A 14,573-nucleotide genomic window follows, 5' to 3' on the forward strand; every position below is an offset into this window, starting at 1 on the left:
ACAACTTCACAAACTCTCCGGTGATTTGTATAAGTAAAGGAAACTGGTCTGTGTGACTCATACTCGCCCATCCAGATTGCAAGGAAAAGTTCCAGCTTCGTCTCGGGAGGGACAAAGGTTTATTTTATTTTTTGCCGTATGTTTTTGTTTTATGTTGATTTTTATGTCGTCGCACTGAATACACCATCGAGGAAGCAGCCAGCTCTTGACGGCGCATTTATGATTCTTTGGAACAAGCCCCACGGAAATAATTCGCAAGAGAAGGAAGGGCAAAGCTGAACGTAGGAAATGGGGTCGGAGGCAACCGTCGAAGAGACGGGCGCTTGCAGGAAAAGAAGTTGTGTGCTTTTGGGGGTCCGAATAGGAAGGACGTAGAGAAAAAAGGCTTGAAGAGAGTAAATGGCTTGTTTATGGCATCGTGAAACCAAAGAGTAATTTGCAAGATAAAGCATTTCGTCTGAGTCATGCATGAAGAAAAAGACCTTTTTCCCTTTGCAATGAAGTTGAATATAAGTTCCAAGCAAATTTGTAGCCCATAGGCTAGCTTTGAAGTTCATATTACTTATTTATTATTTTACGTATTTGTTCAATCATTTATTTATAAGGAACAGACCGAAACGAGTTTGGCTAAACAAATCAGGCCCAGTCACTTTAGGAAAACTGTCTTGTGAGTAATCTCCTAAATGATAATAAGTCCTCACCTCTCGGAAAGTCAGGTTGAAAGAGTTAGGAATTACAGGAAACTCTAGAGCCCCTTATAGAACTGAGTCTAGAGCCCCTTATAGAACTGTTGACTCGCATTTGTAACTCCCGCAATGCATAACAGTAGAAATGAGAAGCCAGATTTGTTGGACCCATTGCAAAAGCAGATTCCTCCTCCTCCTCCTCGCGCTGTTGCCGCTGTACACCACGAACATAATTAGTTGTATGGAGTTGAAAAAGTTGAGAAGTATTGCCGGGGTTGCTGGGAAAAAATCAACCAAAGAAGCCGCACAATATATGAAACTGGCATTGCCGACAAGAGATAAACAGGCAGTGTTGTCTGTGTAGGAGGTAACTGATGACGCTAAACTTTCTTCACATTGCAGCGTTTTGCACCCACACTAGTAGTTTGCCCACTATCAAAGGATGTGTAGAGAGGAACAAGAAACCAGGAACTGAGGAGGAAATGGCTGATGGCAGCCAGCAACTAAGAAAGCTTCAGAGTAGTATCCAAGTCATTTCTGTAAAGGTAAGCAAAAAGCTGCGACCTTACGATGGGACTGAAGTGAATTTAAGTTGAAAAAGCATTACTTCATACAGGAACAGTAAGTCCCACTTAAGTTATTTTGAGAAGTACCATGCGCCATCTGAAAACACCCAGTTCCTAAGAGGAAGAAATGAAGCCACGTCAATAATGCAATCCTTTTTAGTTTTCTGTAAAAGAAAACTATAGAGATGGCTTTTTCTGTCCATCTGCCTTCAGATCTTGAAAACTACTGAGGCTAGAGGGCTGCTAAAGTTAAGTATATCGTAGTTTAACCAGACCACTGAGCTGGTTAACAGCTCTCCTGAAATTGGCATGTTGATCATCCCCCTTCCAATCATCAAACCTACCAAATTGCAACCCTCTAGCCTCAGTAGTTTTTTTATTTTATTTAAGGTTAAAGTTAGCCATGATCGTGTGTCTGGCACCGCTATAGGTGCCAACAACACAGGCCACTACCGGGCTGTGGCTGAAAGTTTCATACAGCAATATACGCTGTACAGAAAACTCGATTGCGCCGGAGAAACTTCAGCGCATTTTTTATTTGTTAGACTTGCCATTACTTATTTCCAAACCCAGATGTCTCGTAGGTCGACCTTCTCAGATTTTATTCGAGGGAATAATGAGTAATGGACACATACAAGAAAGAACGCCCGTCTTGGAAGCACTGAGACGAACTAAGATTTGTTTATTCGTGATCTAAGGATTAAGCGAGATTGAGAACGATCTTCCACGGAGAGGTGAGAGGGGAAGAAAGATAAAATTGATGATTTTTTTTTTTTGTTATAGGCTGAAGTTTTAAAGTTTAAAAGATATTTATATAAAACTGCTCTACTGGAAGTGTCACTTACCAAAGAAATTTATTTCTCTTAGGAAGTTACTTCTAAATTACAATACATTTAAATGCGGATTTATACGGTACTCTTTTATCTGTAAAGGAGAAAAACTTTTTCATATTCAAGTATTAAAAGTCGCTATCTGTAGTGTTTTTTAATCCTTCACACGTTTGAGTTGAATATTTGCGGGAGATATATTATACATTATTAATATTATATTCAGAATATTGCAATATTTTCCTCAGAAAAAAAACCAGAAGGATCGTTGCTGTTTTGCACCCTCGTAGCTTAGTAATCCAATTATGTGATGCTATTTTCCACCAGTAGTAAGGTATCAGCAACGTAAATATGTACAACATGAATGATTATTGTTATTTCGAATTGGATATTGTTATTTTGTTGTAATTTCAAATTTGCTTTTTTTTTTTTTAATTCATTCTTTACCGTTTATTCAAGAAACGCTTCAAGTAATTTTCTTTGCCCTCCGTTTGGTTTAGATAAAGCCGGCCTTATGCCAGCATGGTTCCTTGTCCTAAAGCCTCCCGTAATTGTGGGTGTAGTGTGAAAGGGTGTAGGAGGAGTGATGAGTACTTTTGGACTCTGTCAGCCAACGGAGATGTGTTTGTTGTTCTCGGAAATTTGGCTTGAATTAGGGCATTGAAATATTGTCCATTAGAGTTTTGGTAAAGGTAATGCCGCAGATTGTCATGTTTTCCTAATTTCTTTAGGTCTGATTATCGTTCTAGAGCAGTGGTTCTTAACCTTTTTATTACCACGCCCCCTGTAAGAGTTGGTCCTTCCCTCTACGCACCCCCCCCCCTGCATCTATGAGTAAAATTCCCTCCCAGACTTAAAGGAAAATGAAAAAAAGACAAAGAGAAGGGGTGTTTTATTCCTTTGGGAACGAATTAGTGAGATATTTGACACTGCTTCTTAGCTAATAGATCTTGAATGCATGGTTGAATATTAAGAGAATAACGAATATAATTAGAGAATTTTTTATATTTCATTAGGGCTTACGCCCCCCCTGGAAATTGCTGAGGGGGCGCGCCCCCAGGTTGAGAACCGCTGTTCTAGAGAAACATCTGAATAGCTTTACGGTCCCTTTGAGGATTCATTTTGTGTTATGTCCCAAACTTGGGTGTCAGAATGAGTCACCAGAGTAACGAGAAAATCTGTTGTATTAATTTCTATTGTAGGTTATATTTTTTCTCTCTTTTTTTCCTCCTTTGCATTCAGAATAGTGCCCTAGTTTTACCGGCAGTTATGACCATAATTGCTGTAACGCCAGTCTGTAGAAATCCATCATTCAATCCCTTTCTTACTCAGGCCTGTTTTCTCCTACCCAACGTCAGTGATGGGCGCCAGCTTTGATTTTGACTTCTTGATTATTTTTCCTCAGCGAGGCTTTTGTCTTTTGGAATTAGGTTTTTAGCCCTATGCCTTTCTCCACCTTGATTGTAACCGAACGTAGCTGTCTAACTACCAGGTAAATAGTGATTAATTACAAGGTCAAAGAAAGGTCATTTGACTAAGTGGTTTTATATATATGTAGTTATATATATATGTATATATATTATATATATATATATATATACATACATACATATATATATATATATATATATATATATATATATATATATATATATATATATATATATATATATATATATCTCACACATATAATATAATATATATATATATATATATATATATATATATATATATATATATATATATATATATATTATATATATATATATATATATATATATATATATATATATATATATATATATATATATATATATATATATATATATATATATATATATATATATATATATATATATATATATGCAAAGTGCGAAAAATATTTCGAAGCTGTCTGCAGCTTTTAAAACTTGAGATACGGAGTAAACCCGACCCGTGGGGCGGGCGGCTCAGAATTGAAAGCAGTAAGAACGAGCGTTTATGTGTATGTATCTGTGTGTGTACGTATTTGTATGTATGTATGCGCTCAACAGAAATGATCTCATATAACAGGAAAATAACGCAATAGGTAATGGTAAATGTCACACACGGGGAAGATGGTTGGATGTTCCCTAATCCCAGCTGGCCATTAGGGGCTGTGGTTAGTGCTGCTATCGGCACCGTTTGGACTTGCGTCCAGTTAGCAATGGAACGCATTTTTCCGACTATAACATTTGCGTCGTCATGAGGCGTTCGTACGTAAACACTTTAGAGACAGATGCGCTCTCTCTCTCTCTCTCTCTCTCTCTCTCTCTCTCTCTCTCTCTCTCTCTCTCTCTCTCTTAGCAGTGTGTCTGAATACATAGCTGCTATTTACTCTCTCTCTCTCTCTCATAGCAGTGTCTGAGTACATAGCTGCATTTACTCTCTCTCTCTCTCTCTCTCTCTCTCTCTCTCTCTCTCTCTCTCTCTCTCTCTCTCTCTCTCTCTCTCTCATAGCAGTGTGTCTGAATACATAGCTGTATTTACTAGCTCTCTCTCTCCCTCTCTCTCATAGCAGTGTCTGAGTACATAGCTGTATTTACTAGCCTCTCTCTCTCTCTCTCTCTCTCTCTCTCTCTCTCTCTCTCTCTCTCTCTCATAGCTCTCTCTCTCTCTCTCCTCTCTCTCTCTCATAGCAGTGTCTGAGTACATAGCTGTATTTACTAGCTCTCTCTCTCTCTCTCTCTCTCATAGCAGTGTCTGAGTACATAGCTGTATTTACTAGCTCTCTCTCTCTCTCTCTCTCTCATAGCAGTGTCTGAGTACATAGCTGTATTTACTAGCTCTCTCTCTCTCTCTCTCTCTCTCTCTCATAGCAGTGTCTGAGTACATAGCTGTATTTACTAGCTCTCTCTCTCCCTCTCTCATAGCAGTGTCTGAGTACATAGCTGTATTTACTAGCTCTGCTCTCTCTCTCTCATAGCAGTGTCTGAGTACATAGCTGTATTTACTAGCTCTCTCTCTCTCTCTCTCTCTCATAGCAGTGTCTGAGTACATAGCTGTATTTACTAGCTCTCTCTCTCTCTCTCTCTCATAGCAGTGTCTGAGTACATAGCTGTATTTACTAGCTCTCTCTCTCCCTCTCTCTCATAGCAGTGTCTGAGTACATAGCTGTATTTACTAGCTCTCTCTCTCTCTCTCTCATAGCAGTGTCTGAGTACATAGCTGTATTTACTAGCTCTCTCTCTCTCTCTCTCTCTCATAGCAGTGTCTGAGTACATAGCTGTATTTACTAGCTCTCTCTCTCTCTCTCTCTCTCTCTCATAGCAGTGTCTGAGTACATAGCTGTATTTACTAGCTCTCTCTCTCTCTCTCTCTCTCATAGCAGTGTCTGAGTACTAGCTCTCTCTCTCTCTCTCCCTCTCTCTCACTGTCTGAGCTGTATTTACTCTCTCTCTCTCTCTCTCATAGCAGTGTCTGAGTACATAGCTGTATTTACTAGCTCTCTCTCTCCCTCTCTCAGCAGTGTCTGAGTACATAGCTGTATTTACTAGCTCTCTCTCTCTCTCTCTCATAGCAGTGTCTGAGTACATAGCTGTATTTACTAGCTCTCTCTCTCTCTCTCTCTCATAGCAGTGTCTGAGTACATAGCTGTATTTACTAGCCTTCTCTCTCTCTCTCTCTCTCTCATCTCTCTCCCCTCTCTCTCCTAGCAGTGTCTGAGTACATAGCTGTATTTACTAGCTCTCTCTCTCTCTCTCTCTCTCTCATAGCAGTGTCTGAGTACATAGCTGTATTTACTAGCTCTCTCTCTCTCCCTCTCTCTCATAGCAGTGTCTGAGTACATAGCTGTATTTACTAGCTCTCTCTCTCTCCCTCTCTCTCATAGCAGTGTCTGAGTACATAGCTGTATTTACTAGCTCTCTCTCTCCCCTCTCTCTCATAGCAGTGTCTGAGTACATAGCTGTATTTACTAGCTCTCTCTCTCTCTCTCTCTCATAGCAGTGTCTGAGTACATAGCTGTATTTACTAGCTCTTCTCTCTCTCTCTCTCTCTCTCATAGCAGTGTCTGAGTACATAGCCTTTACTAGCTCTCTCTTCTCTCTCTCTCTCTCATAGCAGTGTCTGAGTACATAGCTGTATTTACTAGCTCTCTCTCTCCCTCTCTCATAGCAGTGTCTGAGTACATAGCTGTATTTACTAGCTCTCTCTCTCTCTCTCTCATAGTGTCTGAGTACATAGCTGTATTTACTGCCTCTCTCTCTCTCTCTCTCTCATAGCAGTGTCTGAGTACATAGCTGTTGTTTACTATTCTCTCTCTCCCTCTCTCATAGCAGTGTCTGAGCACATAGCTGTATTTACTAGCTCTCTCTCTCTCTCTCTCTCTCTCTCATAGCAGTGTCTGAGTACATAGCTGTATTTACTCTCTCTCTCTCTCCCTCTCTCATAGCAGTGTCTGAGTACATAGCTGTATTTACAGCTCTCTCTCTCTCTCTCTCATAGCAGTGTCTGAGTACATAGCTGTATTTACTAGCTCTCTCTCTCCCTCTCTCATAGCAGTGTCTGAGTACATAGCTCTCTTTACTAGCTCTCTCTCTCTCTCTCTCTCTCTCTCTCTCATAGCAGTGTGTCTGAATACATAGCTGTATTTACTAGCTCTCTCTCTCCCTCTCTCTCATAGCAGTGTCTGAGTACATAGCTGTATTTACTAGCTCTCTCTCTCTCTCTCTCTCTCTCTCTCTCTCTCTCTCTCATAGCAGTGTCTGAATACATAGCTGTATTTACTAGCCTCTCTCCCTCTCTCATAGCAGTGTCTGAGTACATAGCTATTTACTAGCTCTCTCTCTCTCTCTCTCTCTTGTCTGAATACATCTGTATTTACTAGCTCTCTCTCTCCCCTTCTCATAGCAGTGTCATAGCTGTATTACTAGCTCTATTTACTAGCTCTGATAGCAGTGTCTGAATACATAGCTGTTTTACTAGCTCTCTCTCTCTCTCTCTCTCTCTCTCTCTCTCTCTCTCTCTCTCTCTCTCTCTCTCTCTCATAGCAGTGTCTGAGTACATAGCTGTATTTACTAGCTCTCTCTCTCTCTCTCTCTCTCTCTCTCTCTCTCTCTCTCTCTCTCTCTCTTCTTCAATACATCTACTGTATATCCCAACCGAGTTTGTAAAGCAATACTTTTTCTTTTGTTCTTATCCTATTTCTAAATATTTTTGTTAATTTTGTAAAGCACCATTTGGTATTTCTTGTGGTCTGTCCTACTCGTGACTGGTTTTTGTTAATATTGTTTTTTCCCTATCCTTTTCCGGTAATGCTATCAGTGCACCTCATGGGGTGCACTGTAGGCATTACTTAATGTTCATTGCAACGTCCCTTCGGCCCCCTAGCTGCAGCCCCTTTCATTCCTTTTACTGTGCCTCCTTTCTTATTCTCTTTCTTCCATCTGACTTTCCACCCTCTCCTGACTGTTGATTCATAGTGCAACTGGGAGGTTTTCTTCCTGTTACACCTTTCAAACCTTTTTACTCTAAATATCCGTTTCATCGCTGAATGACCTCATAGGTCCCAGCAGCTTGGCCTTTGGCCTAAATTCTATATTCTGTTCTATTCTTTTCCGTATAACTACAGTCTGTATGTCCTTTTAGCACTACAGAACATCCTTCCATTGCGGTGCGCTTATTTTTTTAATTATATTATTATTTCATTATGCATATCCAAGATGTCAGTTCCTTTGTTCTTAGCCCACTCATATTCACATTTCTGCCATCAAAGTCAATGTTTCTCGTCTTATTTTCACACCTTTTATTTTTGTCAGTCTTCATTTTGCAATGACGGGCAACTGGGAGACAGTTAGCGAATCTGTCAGTCTTTTGATATTGTTCTATTCCTTTTATAAAGCTTCAATCTGCGTTCTTGCTCGTTTTGCGTTTTTCTTTTTTTTATTTGCTGTAAGCCGCGGATTTTTGAACCGCTGTAAGTGTGTCCACAATAATAATCTACTTTAAGTTTGTCCATAGTTTTATTAATCCTCTGTAAGTGTGTCCATAATAATTGTTTTTATTCACTGTAAACTTGTCCATAAAAATTTTATTAAACCAATATAAGTGCGTCCGGAATTATTTTTCTAATCAACTCCTAAGTTTGTATATAAAAAATTTATTGATATTATTTAGTAATAAAATTCAACTTTTTGTATACTTGTTTTTACACGGGAACTCCCACCCCCTCCCAAAAAAGTTTTAATTTTACGATACTCTTCAATTTTCATTATTGCACATCTGCAACACTTTTTAACGCCGGCCACTTCAGTTTTCGTCTTCCTTTTAGTTTTCCCCTCAGAATTATGGAACCACGTATCGTCGAATCATTCTTAAACGTGTCAATCAAATGCAGACATGCTTTTATGACAGACCAGTTACGTTCATCTCAAGCTGAAATATGTCATTTTCTTTGTACAGACTGATTTGATCCCCTGTAGAATCTAGGTCACTGCACAATATTGTCTGATCCCTGTTATTGGAATATATCGCTTCCTTCTGGGCTAGGGACCACTTTTCCTCTGCCCTTTCCTTATTTTCTTTCAGGCCCCGAGGCAGATGCAGGCATTGAAGTGCGAGTCCAACACGAGGACTGTGTCGTATAGAAAGGTCTTCACCATTCTTCATTCGTACTGATTGCCTTTCGTTCCGGTAAATTTTATCAGTATATATAAACAAATTGTAGTCTCTGTCTGTCTGTCTGTCTGTCTGTCTGTCTGTCTGTCTATCTCACTGTCTCTCTCTCTCTCTCTCTCTCTCTCTCTCTCTCTCTCTCTCTCTCACACACACACACACACACACACACACCTCTCTCTCCTCTCTCTCTCTCTCTCTCTCACACACACACACACCACACTCTCTCTCACACACACTCTCTCTCTCTCTCTCTCTCTCTCTCTCTCTCTCTCTCTCTCACACACACACACACTTATCTGTTTCTCACTTATCAAGTACTCTTTCACACACCTGTTTCCCAGCAAAACGCGAAGTTAATGCTCATAACATCCCGTGTATCACATTTGCTTATCTCCACACGTTCATCTCTTTTCCTCTCTTTGCGCCCGAAAACTCTGCTGGGTTTAGAGTACAGACTAAGCATTAGTAGCTATTCCGACTCCATTCTATCACTGTTGCCCTCGTAAAAAGGACTGTTATTCTTTTCGGCCAGTCTTCTGGGTCTCCCCCTCGGTCAGGCGTACTGTGTGGGTACACTGAATAGGCATTCTGTTTTGGGCTCCTTCTGTACTCTCTTTCAATATATATATATATATATATATATATATATATATATATATATATATATACAGTATATATATATATATATATATATATATATATATATATATATATATATACAGTATATATGTGTAAATTATATATATATATATATATATATATATATATATATATAAATATATATATATATATATATATATATATATATATATATATATATATATATATGTATATATATGTACTGTATATATATATATATATATATATATATATATATATAGTGTGTGTGTGTGTGTGTGTGTGTGCATCTGTGTTTGTGAATAAATTTGTTTTAGGATTGAAGAAGAGAGGAAGTCTTAGAAAGCACTGGATAGATGGAGTTCAAATTAAATGTCGAAAAGTAGGGGCCTTAATATCCAGGAGGCGCGATAGTACGTCTAAGATGGAGGTGAATGACGCAGCGTGTTGAGGTTCGACGCACTACTGATGGGCCTTTTATCTTCGAGTTGATGAAGGGGCTAAATTTGTGGAAGTTGTCTGTTCATCATGTTCTTGCGAGAGTTAGTAAGCGATCACCACTCTAGTAGCTGTTAGTTGCGCAGTATATATATACATATATATATATGTATTTATGTATATATGTAGAATCTACTGGTCACTTTTACCATATATAATGTATTTATGAATATATGTAGAATCTACTGGTCACTTTTAATACAAATGCAATTGAATTTAACTTCTCGCTTCGCTTTTTTGGATATGCTTGTCACTACAAAGCCGTAAGATCCAAGCGCAAGAAATTGAAGAGACTGTGATGCTCGGTCGCGGGAAACGAACCCGCGTCACCATAATCACAAGCGCGAAGAATTCGAGAAGTTAAGAGGGCATTGTGGCTATTACAATTACTTATGTATAAATGTATATAAGTTTGTTCTGCTATTCACCTTTTCCATTCGAGAGTGGATGACCTCAAGTGGTTCCTTTCCTCTTATAAACTTCCTAAGAGAAAGGAACTTACTATTGATGACCGCAGAGGCTCTTGTGCAGATCCGACCTTGCAATTACGTATTCAATACTGACCATACACAGAGCTTTTAAAGTTAGATAGATAGATAGATTTGTGACATAAATTCTCCGTAGTTTTCCTTTCATATGCTGGCAGTTACTCGCTCTCTGTATCGTACTCCAAAAAATCGATAGGGCTCCAACCAGCTAATCCTTACCCGAAAGTTACGAAACCTTTTTAATTTAATGATTTCTTTAAATAGCGGGCTATAGATCGTTGTCATTAACACGAAGGTTTTCCGTACTCATATATTTTTACCTCATTCATTAATTGTAGTTATTTATTTGCAGTCTGTTAAAAAAGTAACTAAGTTTCATGCCTTTTAAACTTCATTTATTTATTTCGAAAAGCAAAATAATGATTCAGTATATTCCTTTTCAGTTTTTTTGACCATTCCGGTTTTTATGGACATTTTTTTTCCGCGTTCAAAACAGGTATTGGCGTTTGACATGACCATATTGGCTGCAGCGTTAATAAAGAGGTCGCAAAATATAATTTAACCTTTCACGGAAGCGTGCAATTATACAAGAGCATTGGCTTTTGGAATTGAGCTTTTCATGTTATTTCGTGTTCATATTTTTTGTATATTTATTGGTGCTCTCTCTCTCTCTCTCTCTCTCTCTCTCTCTCTCTCTCTCTCTCTCTCTCTCTCTCTCTCTCAAATTATATATATATATATATATATATATATAATATAAACATAATATAATATTTCATAAATATATATATATATATATATATATATATATATATATAATATAAATATATATAATATAAACATCGTATCTCTCTCTCTCCCCTCTCTCTCTCTCTCTCACACACACACACACACACACATATATATATATATATATATATATATATATATATATATATATATATATATATATATATATATATATTTATATTACACACACACATATCAAACGTAGATGCATGCTCATATTTATATTTTGCGTAGATGAATGCTCATATTTATATTTTGCCTATGGCGTAAAATAGACTATATTATATATCTATATATATATATATATATATATATATATATATATATATATATATATATATATATATATATATATATATATATATATATATATATATATTATATATATATATACATTATCATATATATATATATATATATATATATATATATATATATATATATATATATATATATATATTATTATATGAGTGTTTATATACCATATATAAATTATATATATATATATATATATATATATATATATATATATATATATATATATATATATATATATATTCCCCGTTTATTTGTGTTGCGATCCACGTTTATGCATGTGTATGTTAAAAATGTTTAGTAGAGGCAAATATATCTGCTTTCGCCATAAGCATGTTTGTCATGCAGTGATTATACTTGCCACCACGAGTCACTTCCGGATGGCGAGTGAACCCAAACAAACAAGGTTATTACTGTTATAAACTATTATTATTATAATCATTGTTATTGTTGGAGTTGCTCTTTCATGGTATCTTCCATTACTAATTTTAAATGAACAAGGAAGTCGATTTGCTAAAATTAGTATTTTTGCGAATCTACCAACATTTTCGAATTTATAATACACTTGAAGAGACGAAATGTCAAATTCGCACTTCGCTACAAAATGACTATTTAAAGCTAGAAATGGTTGTTGAACCTTTGCGCATGCGTGGAGTGACTGGTGCTACTCATTTTTTTTTTAACTGATCGATATTTGGGCCGAGAACGTTTCATTAACTTTAATGAATAACTAGGAAGTGTCGAGCAGAGCGGTACGTTTTAAGCGTGCTTTTTTTCCCCCGATATTATTGCGTCATTTCATTTGTTTGGGATGTGTGGTGTCCTTGCATTTGAAGGTTTGTGATCTTTCTTCAGTGACCCAAGAACAGCTGGGTGAAATGGTTAGTTTTGTTATTAAATAAGAAAATGAATCAACAGGCTGTGTGAGTATGCATTCATGTATACAAGTAGAAATGGGCCGAAGTTTCTAAGGCGCAATCGCCTTTTCTGTAAAGCGTATATTCAAGGCCACCGAAAATAGATCTATCTTTCGGTGGTCTCGGTATAATGCTGTATGAGCGGTGGTCCCGTGAAATATTAACCAAGGCCCAGTGGTGGCCTGTCCTATATCGCTGCCATACGCACGATTATGGCCAACTTTAACCTTAAATAAAATAAAAACAAGTGAGGCTAGAGGGCTGCAGTTTGGTATGCTTGATGATTGGGGGGTGGATGATCATCATAACAATTTATAGCCCTCTAGCCGCAGTAGTTTTCAAGATCTGAGGGCGGACAGAAAAAAGTGCGTACAGAAAAAGTGCGGACGGACGGACTGACAAAACCGGCACAATAGTTTTCTTTTCCAGAAAACTAAAAAGTTAGGATTTTAAGATATACTAATATCTCTTAAGTATTGTATTGATTAGCTGTCAGTTCATATTCATTGAGTCCAAACTGCAGTTAGCAAAAATGCGGCGCAATAGTTAGGCCATGAAATGAAATGTTAGTCAAGGAATAAAAGACAAAAATGAAACTGACTTGTGCTCACAAGTGTCATCTGAGACTGATAACATTTCACAAGCACGGTCTTGGCGGAAGCAAAGATTCAGGTCACAGTTGATTCATCAGCGTCGAAAAAGGTGCTTTGACGTTCGGCCTATTCATTAACTTGCCAGGCGTTTGCTGATTCCATCTTTCTCGGTGTAATTAACTTTTTTTTTTCCTCATCACTAATATACAAGACTGGCCCCAGATGTACATTCACATGCACACTCGCGAATACAAAGCAAAAACAAGAGCTTTCAAAGATACAAGCAAAGGAAAGATTTAATTGTCTAGAGTATAAAATAAGTAATAAGTGCGCCGAAGTTTCTTCGGCGCAATCGAGTTTTCTTTACAGCCGCTACAGCGTATAATCAAGGCCACCGAAAATAGATCTATCTTTCGGTGGTTTCGGTATAAAGCTGTGTGAGCGGCGGCCCCTGAAACTTTAACCAAGGCTCGTTGGTGACCGATCCTGTATCGTTGCCAGATGCACAATTATGGTTAATTTTAACCTTAAATAAAATAACTACTGAGGCTAGAGCGCTGCAATTTGGTATGTTTAATGATTGGAGGGTGGATGATCAACATACCATTTGCAGCGCTCTAGCCTCAGTAGTTTTTAAGATCTGAGGGCGGACAGAAAGCTAAAAACGGCAAAGTTTATCTAACGAGAGAAAAATTCAAACATTTTCATTGCCCTGGTTTAATTGTTATATTTCTGAAGACATTCTGGGAGATATACTGGAGAAAAATAGTTTACTGAAAAGTGAATGATCCATAATTTATTGAATAGTTAATGGCCCAATTTATTAAATAGTGAATGATCCATAATTTATTGAATAGTGAATGGTCCATAATTTATTGAATTGCGAATGATCCATAATTTATTGAAGCGCGAATGTCAGTAATTTATTGAAGAGTGAATGATCCATAATTTATAATGAACAGTGAATGATCCATAATTTATAATGTATTGAATAGTGAATGATCCACAATTTATAATCTGTTGAATAGTTATTGGTCCTTAATTTATTGAAGAGTGAGTGATCTATAATTTGTTGAATAGCGAATGATTCATAATTTATAATTTATTGAATAGTAAATGATCCATCATTTATAATCTGTTGAAAAGTGAACGATCCTTAATTTATTGGAGAGTGAATGATTCTTAATTTATTGAAAAGTGGATGATTCATGATTTATTGATTAGTGAATGGTCCACACTTTATGATTTATTGAATAGTGAATGATATATAATTTATTGAATAGTGAATGATCCATAATTCATAATTGAATAGTGAATGATCCATAATATATTGAATAGTGAATGATCCATAATTTATCGAATAGTGGATGATCCATAATTTATTGAATAGTGAATGCCCGTAAATGTATTGGAGGGTGAATGATCCATAATTTATAATCTATTGAATCGTGAATTGTCCTTAATTTATTGAAGAAGGAATAATTCATAATTTAATGAAGAGTGAATGTTTCATAAGTTATTGAAGAGCGAATGAGTCATAATTTATTGAAGAGTGAATGATTCATAGGTATATTGTACATAGGTTGTTCTGAAGACTACTTACCAAGTCTATCGTGACGATGAGGTCGTACTGTTGGTTC

The 14,573-nt window shown here is 37.0% G+C and overlaps 1 protein-coding gene and 1 long non-coding RNA gene across 3 annotated transcripts in view; one reads left to right on the forward strand and one right to left on the reverse strand.

The window, feature by feature from the left end:
• LOC136847386 (uncharacterized) overlaps positions 1-14,573 on the reverse strand; it is a 508,750-nt gene that overhangs the window by 19,064 nt on the left and 475,113 nt on the right. For both annotated transcript variants that reach the window (XM_067119021.1, XM_067119022.1), the window contains exon 3: positions 14,537-14,573. This exon is cut by the window's right edge and continues 215 nt beyond it. In XM_067119021.1, the coding sequence (XP_066975122.1) occupies positions 14,537-14,573 (37 nt within the window). The remainder of the gene's footprint in view (positions 1-14,536) is intronic.
• Positions 1-14,573, forward strand: part of LOC136847387 (uncharacterized) — a 482,601-nt gene that overhangs the window by 18,059 nt on the left and 449,969 nt on the right. The window lies entirely within an intron of this gene.

This window comes from Macrobrachium rosenbergii, chromosome 16 (assembly GCF_040412425.1).
Source record: "Macrobrachium rosenbergii isolate ZJJX-2024 chromosome 16, ASM4041242v1, whole genome shotgun sequence".
Classification (NCBI taxonomy): domain Eukaryota; kingdom Metazoa; phylum Arthropoda; class Malacostraca; order Decapoda; family Palaemonidae; genus Macrobrachium; species Macrobrachium rosenbergii.